Source organism: Aulonocara stuartgranti (genome assembly GCF_965226115.1).
Source record: "Aulonocara stuartgranti genome assembly, chromosome: 1".
Classification (NCBI taxonomy): Eukaryota; Metazoa; Chordata; class Actinopteri; order Cichliformes; family Cichlidae; genus Aulonocara; species Aulonocara stuartgranti.
In genome coordinates this window covers 40,218,087-40,231,573 of record NC_138939.1, presented here as the reverse complement: position 1 = coordinate 40,231,573, position 13,487 = coordinate 40,218,087, and the positions used below count along the sequence as shown (strand labels likewise).

At 39.4% G+C, this 13,487-nt stretch overlaps 1 protein-coding gene across 2 annotated transcripts in view; it reads left to right on the top strand.

Moving 5' to 3' along the window:
* Positions 1–13,200, top strand: part of LOC309705465 (CD82 antigen-like) — a 45,098-nt gene extending 31,898 nt beyond the window's left edge. For both annotated transcript variants that reach the window (XM_082531313.1, XM_082531314.1), the window contains 5 exons: positions 4,203–4,277; positions 8,666–8,764; positions 10,698–10,871; positions 10,954–11,037; positions 11,675–13,200. In XM_082531313.1, coding sequence (XP_082387439.1) covers positions 4,203–4,277; positions 8,666–8,764; positions 10,698–10,871; positions 10,954–11,037; positions 11,675–11,752 — 510 coding nt within the window. In that variant the 3' untranslated portion in view covers positions 11,753–13,200. The remainder of the gene's footprint in view (positions 1–4,202; positions 4,278–8,665; positions 8,765–10,697; positions 10,872–10,953; positions 11,038–11,674) is intronic.
* Positions 13,201–13,487: the final 287 nt, after the last annotated feature.

The window sequence follows — 13,487 nt, the reverse complement described above, 5'->3', positions numbered from 1 at the left end:
GACAGTTCAGCCATAACTTTAAACTTCTCCTGCTCATACATGCTTGGAACGATCTTGTCACGGAAGTGGACGCACAACGAGATATCATAGCGTGGCTCAAGCACGTTCATCACCGTTTAAACCCCTTGTTTTGCACAACAGAATACGGCCTCCCGTCTGCAGCTAACACCCCAGTAGCTTCTGTAACAGCTTTAGCCCGGTCGGACTGGGCAGCAAAGGGCTGCTTAAATGCCGCAACCTCCTCTGCTCCTCCACTTGGACCGCTGGCGCAACCGCTTGACAGACCCACCACGCGCACCATACACATACTTTTTTTCCTTCGTTTTTGAATCTTCGGATCACGTGCGTACCGAACCGTGGAGTGGGATCGGTTCGGATTATGAATCAACCGTGATCCGTTGCACCACTACTGAAGACCATTAGCTGTGTTACTTTAAGAGCTTATTCAACTACTGCGTGTTTTGGAAAGAACAGTTCAGCTAATCGCAGTACTTTAAGTCCAGAAGATTTCCACAACAATAAAAGTGTGTACGAGTTCACACAGAGAAACACATCAAACGATATGTTGACAATTCACCTGGAAGGGAGGTTCCATCACCTGGAGAGAAGTTCACATCAGTGTTTCCCAGAGTTCAAATAGAAGACACAACTTGGCATTAGCTATTGAGAGGAGATTGTGCATCACACCCTTGTGGAGTAATAGCTGCAAATACATTACTGAGGGAGACAAGGTAGAAGATAGCTGAAGAGAAACAAACAGAAAGGACATCAAAACAGTGAGATCTGGACTTTGGTATCTGCACGTGCGCTTACCAAACTATCTACCAACTTCCATTCTATCCAATATCATCATTCAGCAGCTACACCCAGGCCAGAGTAAGGCTAAACCTGGGTTAGTGTCTTGCATACTTGAAACATGCCACCGTGTTTTCCAGTGAGCACTTGTGCCCTTTTATCAGTACCGTTGTTATCCAGTGTTCAGCAGTCCACTGTAAATTTTTGTGGCTTTTTTTCTAGCATCTCTTCAATGTTTCTTCTAAGTGTTGTGAAAGTAGTGATTGAGGCTTCACACAGCCAATTCTTCTTGATGATAGGAGACTTTGTCAATAAGCAGACTTTGTACATCATTTATTTACAATACTGTCAAAAGTTTTTCCCCCTTCCTGATTTCTTTTTTTTTTTCCATCTATTTGTGATATTTAAATGTTTCAGATTATAAAACTAAATATATCTTATATATAAGACAAATATAACCTGAATAAATTCAAAATTGTCATTTCATTTATTAGGGGAAATAAATAGGGCCTCATTTGGTCAGTTATTCATCATTTGTGATTCAACAGTATGGTATCTAATCAGATTCTTACTCTGGATGGCATTACCTTGGCCTCCAGTAACGCGGTGAGGAACCTTGGAGTCATTTTTGACCAGGACATGTCCTTCAACGCACATATTAAACAAATATGTAAGACTGCTTTCTTCCATTTGCGCAACATCTCTAAAATTAGAAATATCCTGTCTCAGAGTGACGCTGAAAAACTAGTTCATGCATTTATTGCTTCCAGGCTGGACGACTGTAATTCATTATTATCAGGATGTCCAAAAAACTCACTGAAAAGCCTTCAGCTAATCCAAAATGCTGCAGCAAGAGTCCTGACAGGGACTAGAAAGAGAGAGCATATTTCTCCTGTTTTGGCTTCCCTTCATTGGCTTCCTGTTAAATCCAGAATTGAATTCAAAATCCTGCTCCTCACATACAAGGTCTTAAATAATCAGGCCCCATCTTATCTTAATGACCTTGTAGTACCATATCACCCTATTAGAGCGCTCCGCTCTCGCTCTGCAGGCCTACTTGTTGTTCCTAGAGTATTTAAAAGTAGAATGGGAGGGAGAGCCTTCAGTTTTCAGGCCCCTCTTCTGTGGAACCAGCTTCCAGTTTGGATTCGGGAGACAGACACTATCTCTACTTTCAAGATTAGGCTTCAAACTTTCCTTTTTGCTAAAGCATATAGTTAGGGCTGGACCAGGTGACCCTGAATCCTCCCTTTGTTATGCTGCAATAGATGTAGGCTGCCGGGGGATTCCCATGATGCATTGAGTTTTTCCTTTCCAGTCACCTTTCTCACTCACTATGTATTAATAGACCTCTCTGCATTGAATCATATCTGTTATTAACCTCTGTCTCTCTTCCACAGCATGTCTTTATCCTGTCTTCCTTCTCTCACCCCAACCGGTCGCAGCAGATGGCCGCCCCTCCCTGAGCCTGGTTCTGCCGGAGGTTTCTTCCTGTTAAAAGGGAGTTTTTCCTTCCCACTGTCGCCAAAGTGCTTGCTCATAGGGGGTCATATGATTGTTGGGTTTTTCTCTGTATCTATGAAGCGCCTTGAGGCGACTTTTGTTGTGATTTGGCGCTATATAAATAAAATTGAATTGAATTGAATTGAATTGAACAGTAAGAAAGAGACTGGGCAAAAAATGCTTTCACGTGAGAGTTCCAAGGCGAAAAGCGCTGCTGAGCAAAAAGAACACAAAAGTGTATTTGTCAAAAAAACATCTCGATCCCAACATTTTGGGGGAAAATATTCTCTGGACTGAAGGTTTGTGTCCTGTTACAACTGGTGTTACATCTGGTATCTGGTTACTAACACAGTGTTGCACAAAAAGAATATTATGCCAGAGTCAAACGTGGTGGTGGTAGTGTGGTGTTCTGCTTTGCAGCTTCAGGAGCTGGGTGACTTGTCATAATCGATGGAACCATGAGTTTTGGTCTCTACCAGAAAATTCTGAAGGAGAATGACAGGATGTTCAAGTGCTCTTGGGTTAGGATAATGAGTCAAAGCACACCAGCAGGTTCACCTCTGAAGTTAGAATCTGGACTTGAATCAGCTTGAGATGCACTGGCAGGACTTTCAGCAAGCTGTTCATGTTTGAAAACCCCAGCAGGGCTGAATTAAAATAATTCTGCAAAGAGTGGGCCAGAATTCCTTCCCAATGATGTGAAACACACATTGCCAATTATCACAAATGCTTAATTTTAGTTTTTGTTGCCATTAAAAATCAAACATTTAAAACATGGTTGCATAGATGGATGGATCTGAAATTTAACAATATATTAAAAAAAAAAAAAAACAGGAAGGAGGAAAAGACTTTTTATCTTCATATTCTGTTTTTTTAAAGTGAGCCACAGCGCTTTTAACTTAAAGAATGGCTGCCTCAGACCAACAAACAAACAGCTCTGAGCACAAAAGCTCTCTCTGAGCTCTCTTTTCTCTGTTGGCTCTTGACGGAGGCGGTCGCACTTTTCTCCTTCTCCCTCTCCCTTATCTTTCCTGCTTGGCTTCTCATCTTTTGTATAGTCTTGCTTATTCTCTGACCCTCAGAGAGTTTCTCAGTCTTGTTCTCTAAAACCTAAAGAATTATGGATTTGATCAACTGGTCCCGTAACGGAATTGACACCTTCCTGGGCTTGGGAGAGCCCGAGTGTCCTGCGGAGACGTTTGCTGCCGGATACTGGATGGTCGGTTGCGTCGTGTGTCTGGTGACGCTCTCGATGGAGGACATTGAACGACATCTACCAATTCGGAACCATGATAACAGAGTTCTGGCTGATTGGAGCTGGCTCGGACCCGGCTTATCGAAGAACAAGAAGCGGCTACAGCTGTTTAAAATCCCACAAGGCTGGCCGACATGACAGACGGTTGGCAGGACTGTGAGTGCTCAGACTGTGTTTTGAACGCAATATAGATAAGATCTTGGAGAAGAACAAAAAGAATTGAGAGAATTGGTGACCAGTGACGGACATTAGACCAATTGTAAAAATTGGATGCAGTTGTTTGCACTAAACCCAATCATTGTATAATATTCTGTAAAATAGTCAGATGTCTATTCATATTAATGTACAGAATTCACCTGCTTGCTGCTACTACTGCACATTCACCCAGTGTATATACTATATATGTATATATATATATATAATGTTCTTCCTGGGGAAAACTGCATTTGGATATGGAGTTTATTTGCTGCTCTCCCTCTTGACAACAGTAAAACATAATAGAGGGATATGCTTGTGTATGTACCACTAACTAACATATAGAGGTGGGTCTGACTGTTCAATTTCAATTTAATTCAATTCAGTTTTATTTATACAGCTGTTCACATGCCCCTAAATTTTTGTATTCACTGTTCTCTGTGATCCTCCTCAGTACTTCAGCGTCATCCTGCTCATCCTCATCACTCAGTTTGCAGCTGGTGCCCTCATCTACTTTCAGAAGGATGTGGTGAGTGATGGCATTTCAAATATTGCAAGCTTGAGTTCATCCACATGCTGTGATAAATGTACCCACCATGCAAAGAAAAAAATCTACAGTAGCAGTGTTCAGACTTAGTTATTTAGTTTGAGGTATTTCAGCCAGAAGTAAAACACAGTGAAAGCTTCATGGTTAAGAATAGTTTTTAAAGTGTTTACTATTTGTTTTTTCTTGGTTTATTTTGAGAGATGAGGGTTGAGGTTTTCTTTAGTTTATATCAACTGCAAAGTCAGTCCTTTTGCCAAATACGAGCTGGGTACTGGGTGTCAAAGCGTTTTATACTTTACGTTTTATACTTTTGCTCAGAGAGCCAGGAGATTGTGTTCACACAGACAAATGAAAGCAGAACACTACAAGAAAAAGGACGTCAGCTTTTACTGTATCTGAACTTCTGTTGGAAGGTCTTCTCAGCCACTGTCTGCTGCTCAAGTCCAGGCCAAACCTCCTTCCTGCTATGAGTTATTTCAGTCATTGGTCCAACAATAAATGCTTAGCTGATGTGAAGTGTTAAATAATGGCATACAAATACTTTGTTACTGTACTTTGAATTTTCACGTATCTCTGCTTTAACTGAGTAGTTCTCTTTATATTGACTCCCTACATTTTTGAACCAATATCTGTATTTCCTACTCTTTACATTTTCAGAACAGGCTCGTTAATTTTGATTTGACAGATTTAAGGCTTCAAACATCAAACCGATTTGATCCTAAACAGCAACACATGAAAGGCAGTGCTGTACGTGTAAATCCCAGAGGATGTCACATAACAGGAGGCAAAACCATGCACTATAGTTAGAGTTGAAAGTGGCTGAGAGTTTTGATTTTTTGGGGGATTTTTTGTTTTTGTTTTTTGCACAATGCTGGCATGACTGCAGGTCATAAGCGGTATTTCCCGTCGCTTCGATCATAGTGGCCAGCCTTGTGGGGTTTTGACCAGCTGTAATCGCTTTCTTTAATCTTTGATAAGCCAGCGCCGAGCCAGCTCTGATCAGCAAGAACCCTGTTATCATGGTTCCAAATAGGTATAAATCTTCTATGTCCTCAATCGACAGTCCCGCCAGGAAAACGCTGTGCCAATGCTGCCACCCATCCATCGTTTATCCGGCAGGAAATGTCCCTCCAGGACAATCAGGCTCTCTCGAATCCTGGCTTCTCGTCGACAAAAGGGTGTCAATTGGGTTGAGGGACCAGTTAATCAAATCCATAATTCTTTAGGTTTTAGAGAACAAGATGGAGAAGCTCTCTGAGGTTCTCTCTTAAAGTTAGTTGAGACTAGAGAAGGACATGAGAAGCCAAGCAGGAAAGATAAGGTGAGGGACACGGGGAAAGATGCGACCGCCTCCGTCAGAGCCAAGAGTTTACTGGAGCTCACATTAGAAATGATCGTCAGTTATGAGTTGTTTTCCCCACACTGAGCCATTACAATCAGTTTTAGGGTTCCCCCACCTGCTGTATCCCACTTTAACCCTGTACTCATTTTCCTGTTTAGAAGCAAAGTCACCCTCTACAATGTAGGCAACAGAAAATAGATTTTAGATTTTAATAGATTTCCTTCTTTTTCTCTGCTCATTTCTATTTAATTGGTTCAAGCTGAGGACAATTAGAATAAAAAACTCTGACTAAAATAAAGTTTGTATTCCCACTTGCTATTTTGTTATTACATTAACATAACAGGTTCAGTTAACTTTACACAAATAAGCTGTTTAACCCTTGTGTGGTGTTCGTATTTTTGTTACTCAGCCAGTGTTCATGGGTCTGGTGGACCCGCTAGAGTTTTGGCTTTCCAAATTAACACTATCAAACAATTTTATGTTAAATTACTCAACAGATGTTTACTTCATCCCAATTACAAGACATATGAACAGCAAACATGGTTAATTTTTTCCCTTTACCTTTGTTAGATCACATTTATGAATTAATGTGCTTCTCGTTTTTCTTTTATATAAAATGTTATAAATAAATCAGTTATAATCAAGTGGAGTGAGTGGAAAGACACAGCACATTTACACGTGAAAAAATAATTAATTGTTTAATTTTTCTTTTGAAAAAAACTGAACACGGGTCTCACAGACCCGAACACCATACAAGGGTTAAAAAAAACATCCTCGAAAGAGTTACTTTTTTACTTTGAGTGCATTTCATTCAGTACTTCAACATTTACTGGAGTACTTTTTAGGTATCTGTACTTCTACTTAAGTGCAGAATTTTTGTACTTTTGCTACCTCTGCAGTTCAGTCTCTACAGACGTTGTTTTGGCTGGTGATTTATTCTTCCTCATAATCTTTATGTATCAGAGTTGAACTAACTTCACATCTTGGGAGTTTGTAGTCATCGGGTGACTGAAGCCTATCCCAGCTGCCATATAGTGACAGACAGGGTTCAAACTGGACAGATCACCAATCTGACACAGAGAGACAGGCAACCACTCACATTCACACCTATGGGCAATTAAGAATCACCAATTAACCTAACCCCACAGGGTGTAGGTGTAGATAGCCTGGATCTTGTTCTTTTGCCTGGTCCTCTGCAGGTACTTGGTGACTGCAGCTTTCCTAGGGGGAGCTTCATGGTTCCCATTTGCCTGTGGGAACATGTAGCTGTCCTCAATGTCTGCAATGTTCAGTTCCATTCAATTTTATTTATGTAGCGCCAAATCACAACAACAGTCACCTCAAGGCGCTTTATGTTGCCTTCTGCTAGTTCGATCCCCTCAATTCTGACTACCTTCCCTCTCTTTGTTATCATCCAAGTACACTTCTCCAGTCCGAATGACATTGCAATGTCGTTACGGTATATCCTGGTGGTGTGGATCAGCGAATCCATGTCTCTCTCTTGGCATACAGCTTTTTGTCATCCAGGAAGCCGGTGGCTGACAACTGCTCCGAAGTCAGTATCCGTAGCCAGTCTTGTTAATGATCTCACTGAGGGGGTTCAGGCCTATGCAGAACAGCAGTGGGGACAGAGCATCTCCTTGGTAGATCCCGCACTTGATGGTGACTTGTGCTATGGGCTTGAGGTTGGCCTCCAGTGTTGTCCGCCACATCCCCATTGAGTTCCTGATGAATTCTCTTAGGGTTCTTCTGCTCTTGTATAGGTCATTCCAGGATCCAGGTGTGGGGCATTGAGTCATAGGCCTTCTTGTCACAATCCAGGCAGTGCACAGGTTGGTCAGTCTGGTTTTGCAGTCTTGGGTAACTGCTCGGTCTACCAGTTGCTGGTGTTTCGCGCCTCTGGTATTCTTGCCATTTCCTTTCTATGCCCCGCTCATGTATTGAGCCATGTGCCTGTTCATCTTAGCCACTATGATGCCTGACAGGAGCTTCCATGTGGTGCTGAAGCAGGTTATTGAGACTGGTAGTTGGATGGGACCAGCCCTTTCTGGGGGTCCTTGAGGATCAGGACTGTCCGGTCTTCAGTTGGCCTTTTTCGATGTCTCTGATCAACTAGCAGCAGGTTCATTTGTGCTGGCAGACGCTCGTAGGGTGCAGGAGCAAAACTGTATTCTGTTAGCAAAGAGTGTAAACTAATATAAATTCTGGTGAAAAGTTTGGATGCAAATGTCTGCTGTTCAGCCTGAACAAAAAAAGAGGCTTATTTTGAGATAAAACATCTGCTGACCTGAAGAAGCTGACTGCTCCTACAGTCCTTCTCTTTTTTCTTTTGTCTTTTTGCATTCATAAACTTTTTGAACTTGTGTAAAATAAGTATAGCTATGTTTTCCAATTATTCTCAGAAGAACCTTTTTTGTACTTTCTTGCAAATGAACTGTAATATTTCCAAGAAAGACCTACACAATATGTTAGTCATCATATTATAAATGAAGATAAGATAAGATAAGATAAGATAAGATAAGATAACCTTTATTAGTCCCACACGTGGGAAATTTGTTTTGTCACAGCAGGAAGTGGACAGTGCAAAAGTTATGAGGCAAAAATTAGAATACAATAAGAATAAATACAGTACACAGCTGTACAGAATAGAATAAAATAAAATAAATATACAATAAGATAAAAATAGAATACAAATACAAATACTATATACAACTGAGTAAAAATACAACGATGGGCTGTAAATATTGTTGTTATGATTGACAAAAACTCACATAGTCCTTCTAATTAATAAGATTTAAAACATGCCACATTGAGAAATTTTTATTTTACTTAGCGTCTGGCATAGCATGTAGTGAGGGCGTTTTAATTTAGTTCATTTGAATGGTATCCATCCAACAATATATTCACAAAAAGAAGACACAAAAGAGACACATTGGCTCAAACATGGATACAGTGTGGGCATATTACGCTGCCTATATGTTTATGGTAATACATGTTTCACCAACTCTGGCAGCCTGCTGTCTTTCAGGTCAACGAGCAGATCTCCAAGGTCATCACTAAGGTACTGGACAAATACTCTGGGAACAGTTCAATCACAGAGCAGGCCTGGGACTTCATCCAGACTAACGTGAGTTGGAAGTATGGACCTGAAATACAAACCCATCAATAAAAATATCTTCAGTGGTACAAAATGGCAGAAATGTCCTAGCTAGAAACTAGAAGCACAGGAAAGTCCATTTTTAACAGGGGGAATTTGATGCTTTACACTTTGTAACTATACAGTTAGACTTGCTCTTGTCAGCTGATGCTGGAAAATGCATTGAAAACCTAAATGAGACAAAGAAGACAAATTAACTTGAATTTACGTTTTCTAAAGAGACTAGGCAAGGCAAATTTATTTGTATAGCACAATTCAACAACAAGGTGATTCAAAGTGCTTTACAGAGACATTAGAAACAAAAACAAATAAAAAGCATGATTTAAAATTGATTAAAACAAGCAAACAAACAAAATTACTAATTAACAAACAAACAATCAAAACAGATAAAATCAGAACAGCAGATAAAATCAGTAGTTAAATGTAAGTTTTGAAATTTAAGCTTAAAAGTGTGGATTTGGTGCTTTATTCAAATGCAGCTGAGAACAGGTGAGTCTTCAACCTGGATTTAAATAAACTGAGTGTTTCAGCTGATCTGAGGCTTTCTGGGAGTTTGTTCCAGATATAAGGAGCATAAAAGCTGAATGCAGCTTCTCCGTGTCTGGTTCTGACTCTGGGAACTGATAAAAGACCGGATCCAGATGACCTGAGGGATCTGGAAGGTTCATACTGGGTCAGGAGGTCACTGATGTATTTTGGTCCTAAACCATTCAGAGCTTTATAGGCCAGCATCAGGACTTTAAAGTCTATCCTCTGACGGACAGGCAGCCAGTGTAAGGACCTCAGAGCTGGACTGATGTGGTCCACTTTTTTGGTCTTAGTGAGGACTCGAGCAGCAGAGTTCTGAATGAGCTGTAGTTGTCTGACTGATTTTTTAGGTAGACCTGTAAAGATGCTGTTACAGTAATCAAGCCTACTAAAGATGAATGCATGGACTAGTTTTTCCAGGTCCTGTTGAGACATCAGATCTTTTATCCTAATGAGAATCTGTCTGAAATATATTATAAAATTTATTTTGTACTCTGAGCAATAACAATCTTAATTTCCACTGAGCTCAGGAGGTAGAGCAGGGCATTGGAAGGGTGCTCAGGTAACGTAGTAAAGGGTTATAAAAGGACCAGTACTTTTGCCTTTTACCACTTCTCCATCAATGTGTTTCCAAAAGAAGGTAATGTAGCTTAAAATAGCTCTCTAGATTTCTCTTTTCAGCCAGTTTCTTCTGAAATAATCAGATTTCATTTTTATATGAACAGATTCTGTCACTTGTGACAAAATAGCTTTGCAGTCTTGATAAGCAAAAATGACTTAATATCAACCTTTAATTTTCAGTAATCTAAACCTCAGTTATTTTAATCAGCAGATTTCCTGAGTTTAAATTTTTGCACTGTTAGTGTGTAGTCACCTTATCTCAACACACTTACGATATAATGTTTAATATAAGATAGCTGCATGTTGTAAATACTCCATTTGACTGCATTGTGTGGATCTTAAAGGCTTCCAGACATCTGTAATCACAGAAAATTCTCACACTACATGAGCGCAAACTGAGCATTTAACTTGTCTAATGCTGGTTCACACCAGTGTTTTCCAAGTGAAACAGTAACTAGAACTAAGGTTTGTGTGATGTCAGAACCTCCCCGGCAACATGTTGACATTAACAGGAATTTCATTTCATTTCAAAATATGAAAGTAGATTAATAACATTTGTAAATAAAATACTTTGATATTTTCTTCAGAAATGTTTACATTGGTGTTAAATTGAAAAACATGAAATCAGGCCAAAAGTAGCTGTTCCAGAATGATATGTGTCAACCCCTTCATCAGCCGTGCCAGTCAAACGTCCTTGAGAGTAAAACATTGGCTGTTACAAATGAAACCTGTGCTTAACTCTCCCCATCTGTAGATGGAGTGTTGTGGCTGGATTGATCGTACAGATTGGAGTGGTAACATGGTCATCGTCAACAGCTCGCAGCTGCTGTTTCCCTGCTCCTGCCAGAACATCTCACTTATTTCTGGAAACTTCTCTGACAGTGGATTCTGTGAGGCTAAGACACCTGACTGGCCTGTATACGATGTGGTAAATGGTGTTTTCCGTTCATCTCACATACTTGCTGTCTCTTAGATGCATTTCCAGTCAATAAGGTTCTTGTCTTAATCAGGGATGTGCCGCCAGCGTGGAGAGGTGGCTCCTCACCAACATTGGGGTTGTGTTAGGCATTTGCCTTGGAGTGACTCTTCTTGAGGTACAACGTCATTAACTCTCATTCACCTATAACTAGCTGGGTTTCCATGAAAGTAGTTTACAGAAACAAACAATATGCAAAATAATACCTGTTACAGTTCAACGTCACTAAAGGATTCTTTGTTAATCATAAAATGTTGTTAATTAAAGTCAAATACAATTTTAATAAAACAAGCAGCTGCACCTTCATGTCATTGTTGAACACACCGAGTAATCACTCAGTGAAGGCTGAGCAGTTCCTCTATTTACAGTGTTGTGACACAAAGCTCTGATGTTTTCTTTGCTCTCACACACTTTCATACACTTCTGTGGCGTTACGCTATGCAGAACTTTTTCACAAATTTCTGACAATTTTTTGTCACAAATATTTGTTTTGAAGAAGAAAAAAAAAGCAAAGTTCACCAACAATTATGTTCTTCGATGCAAAGTGAGTGGAATAAAGACTCTTTGTGTTATTAGTTTACTGTGTTTTTTAATGTTTGCTACTAAGAATAAGCTCATATCAGACTGGAGAAATCTTGGTAATTCCAATGTATTGAAACTGTAGATTGAGTTTGTTCAAGATGAACAATCTGAGTTGTTTATGAATAAATAACTTAAAAATGAGAAATTTCAAAGTGTCTTTCTCTGGTCAACAGCTGCTGGGGATGATCCTGTCCATCTGCCTGTGCAGGAACGTCCACATGGAGGATTATACCAAAGTGCCAAAATACTGAAGCTCAGCGGAGGAAGTTACATTACTGAACTCAAGAAACACACAAATAGGGAGCAAAGTATTTGGCGAAATTGTATCCAAGGGTAATAATGAAATATGTCTATTTTTTTCCTTAGATTTCATTCGATTTTATCCTCTAAGGCTTTTTGTCAGTCTGGTTTTATTTTAAAAACTTATAGTTTTGAACTTTGGATCAAAGCGCAAAGCTGAAAAATGCTGAGAGGACACTGGGTTAGAGGAGATTAATAAAGAAAGGTGTCGTACTGGAGGATTTCTTTCCCTGCCAGTGTTGCTGGTTTCCACAGTGCCAACTTGCTGCTGCATGCTTTTAGTTTCCCTTGAAAATCTGAAAGTAAACCATCTGTGCATCTGTAATAGTGAAGTGAAAATGGATTCACCTTTCCTTTGGAGGCATTAATGAGCAAAATTAGCCATTGAAATTTCAAAATTTTAAAACTTTCCAGTTTGGCCATCATGTTCGTTTTAGGTAAACAGCTGTGAGAAATTCAACCAATGGAATCATTTCAGAGATTTTACCCTTTATGGTTAATCATTCCAATGCTTTTGACAATATACTGTAAAAGACTGAATTTCGAATGAAACACAAACTATTGTTAGCAAATCATTCACAAAAATATATATGCATGTATCTCACATGATGGCCATTTGAAAAAGAAAAAGAGAAAAAGGAATTCCTGTGTTTGTATCTACTTCTAATGATAAGATGCCTGCAGCACTGTAAAAATGTCGAGAAAAGCAAAGTTTTGACGACTCTGGAAAGTCCACTCGGTGGATGTTTTGTTTTATTTTTATATGCCAGTGTTTTGAGTTATTGTGTAAAGTTATAGTAGTTTGTCTGGAATTTAAGTGTTTATTTGTAAGAATTTGAGTCCCCAAAGTATTCCTTCCAGTATTTTCTATGGCAGCAGGTCTCTCCTTCAATTTTTAAACGATGTTCTTTCCCATTCTCCTAATTGCTTTTAAGTCTGAAAATAATAAAGGAAATAATAAGGTACTAAAAAGATACTTGTCTTCTAAAAGTGTTGCAGTTTACTATTGGCATTTTTAAACAAGCAAATAGAGCCTTTTTAGGTTGAAGTATGGAACCTTGTTTAATCCAGACGTTTGAGAAGAGTAGCACATTAATTGTAACCACTTGTGAACTGTGTGACATGATGGGACTATTTTTTAGCACGGATCCTTGGCATTCATTTGTGTACAATTTTAATTTCAAGCCAGTATGTGGTTTTCTCAGTGGCCTGTTTTTTGTTTTGTTTTGTTTACAGTCGCATAAATACCATCCCATTAACCTTGTAATGGTTTCTAAGACACAAAAGGATACATCTGTTTAGAAGTACATGGCCTTCTTCAATTATAGCTTGTTGGTGTCATAAGTATGTACTCACAAATGGATTCATATTTCATTTTGCCAATAAACTGATTACAGTACTTCAGTGTGATTCCTTGTTGCTCACGATGTTGTTAATATATATATTTTAAATGTAGTGTAAATTTTTTTTCATGCTCTCTAAATGTCTCTAACTCAGAACTTCATCTCTGACAACATTGTTGTGGCTGTTGTTCTTAGATTAGACTGTTTATGCACCTACATAAGTTTATCCTGCAGTCTAAAAGACTGCATTCATTCTAATGACCAGCAGGGGGCGTCTCCTGATTGCAAATAGGAGCAATCAGGAGAATAGGAAAACGGCCCTCGGCCAGTTTTTCCTACATGG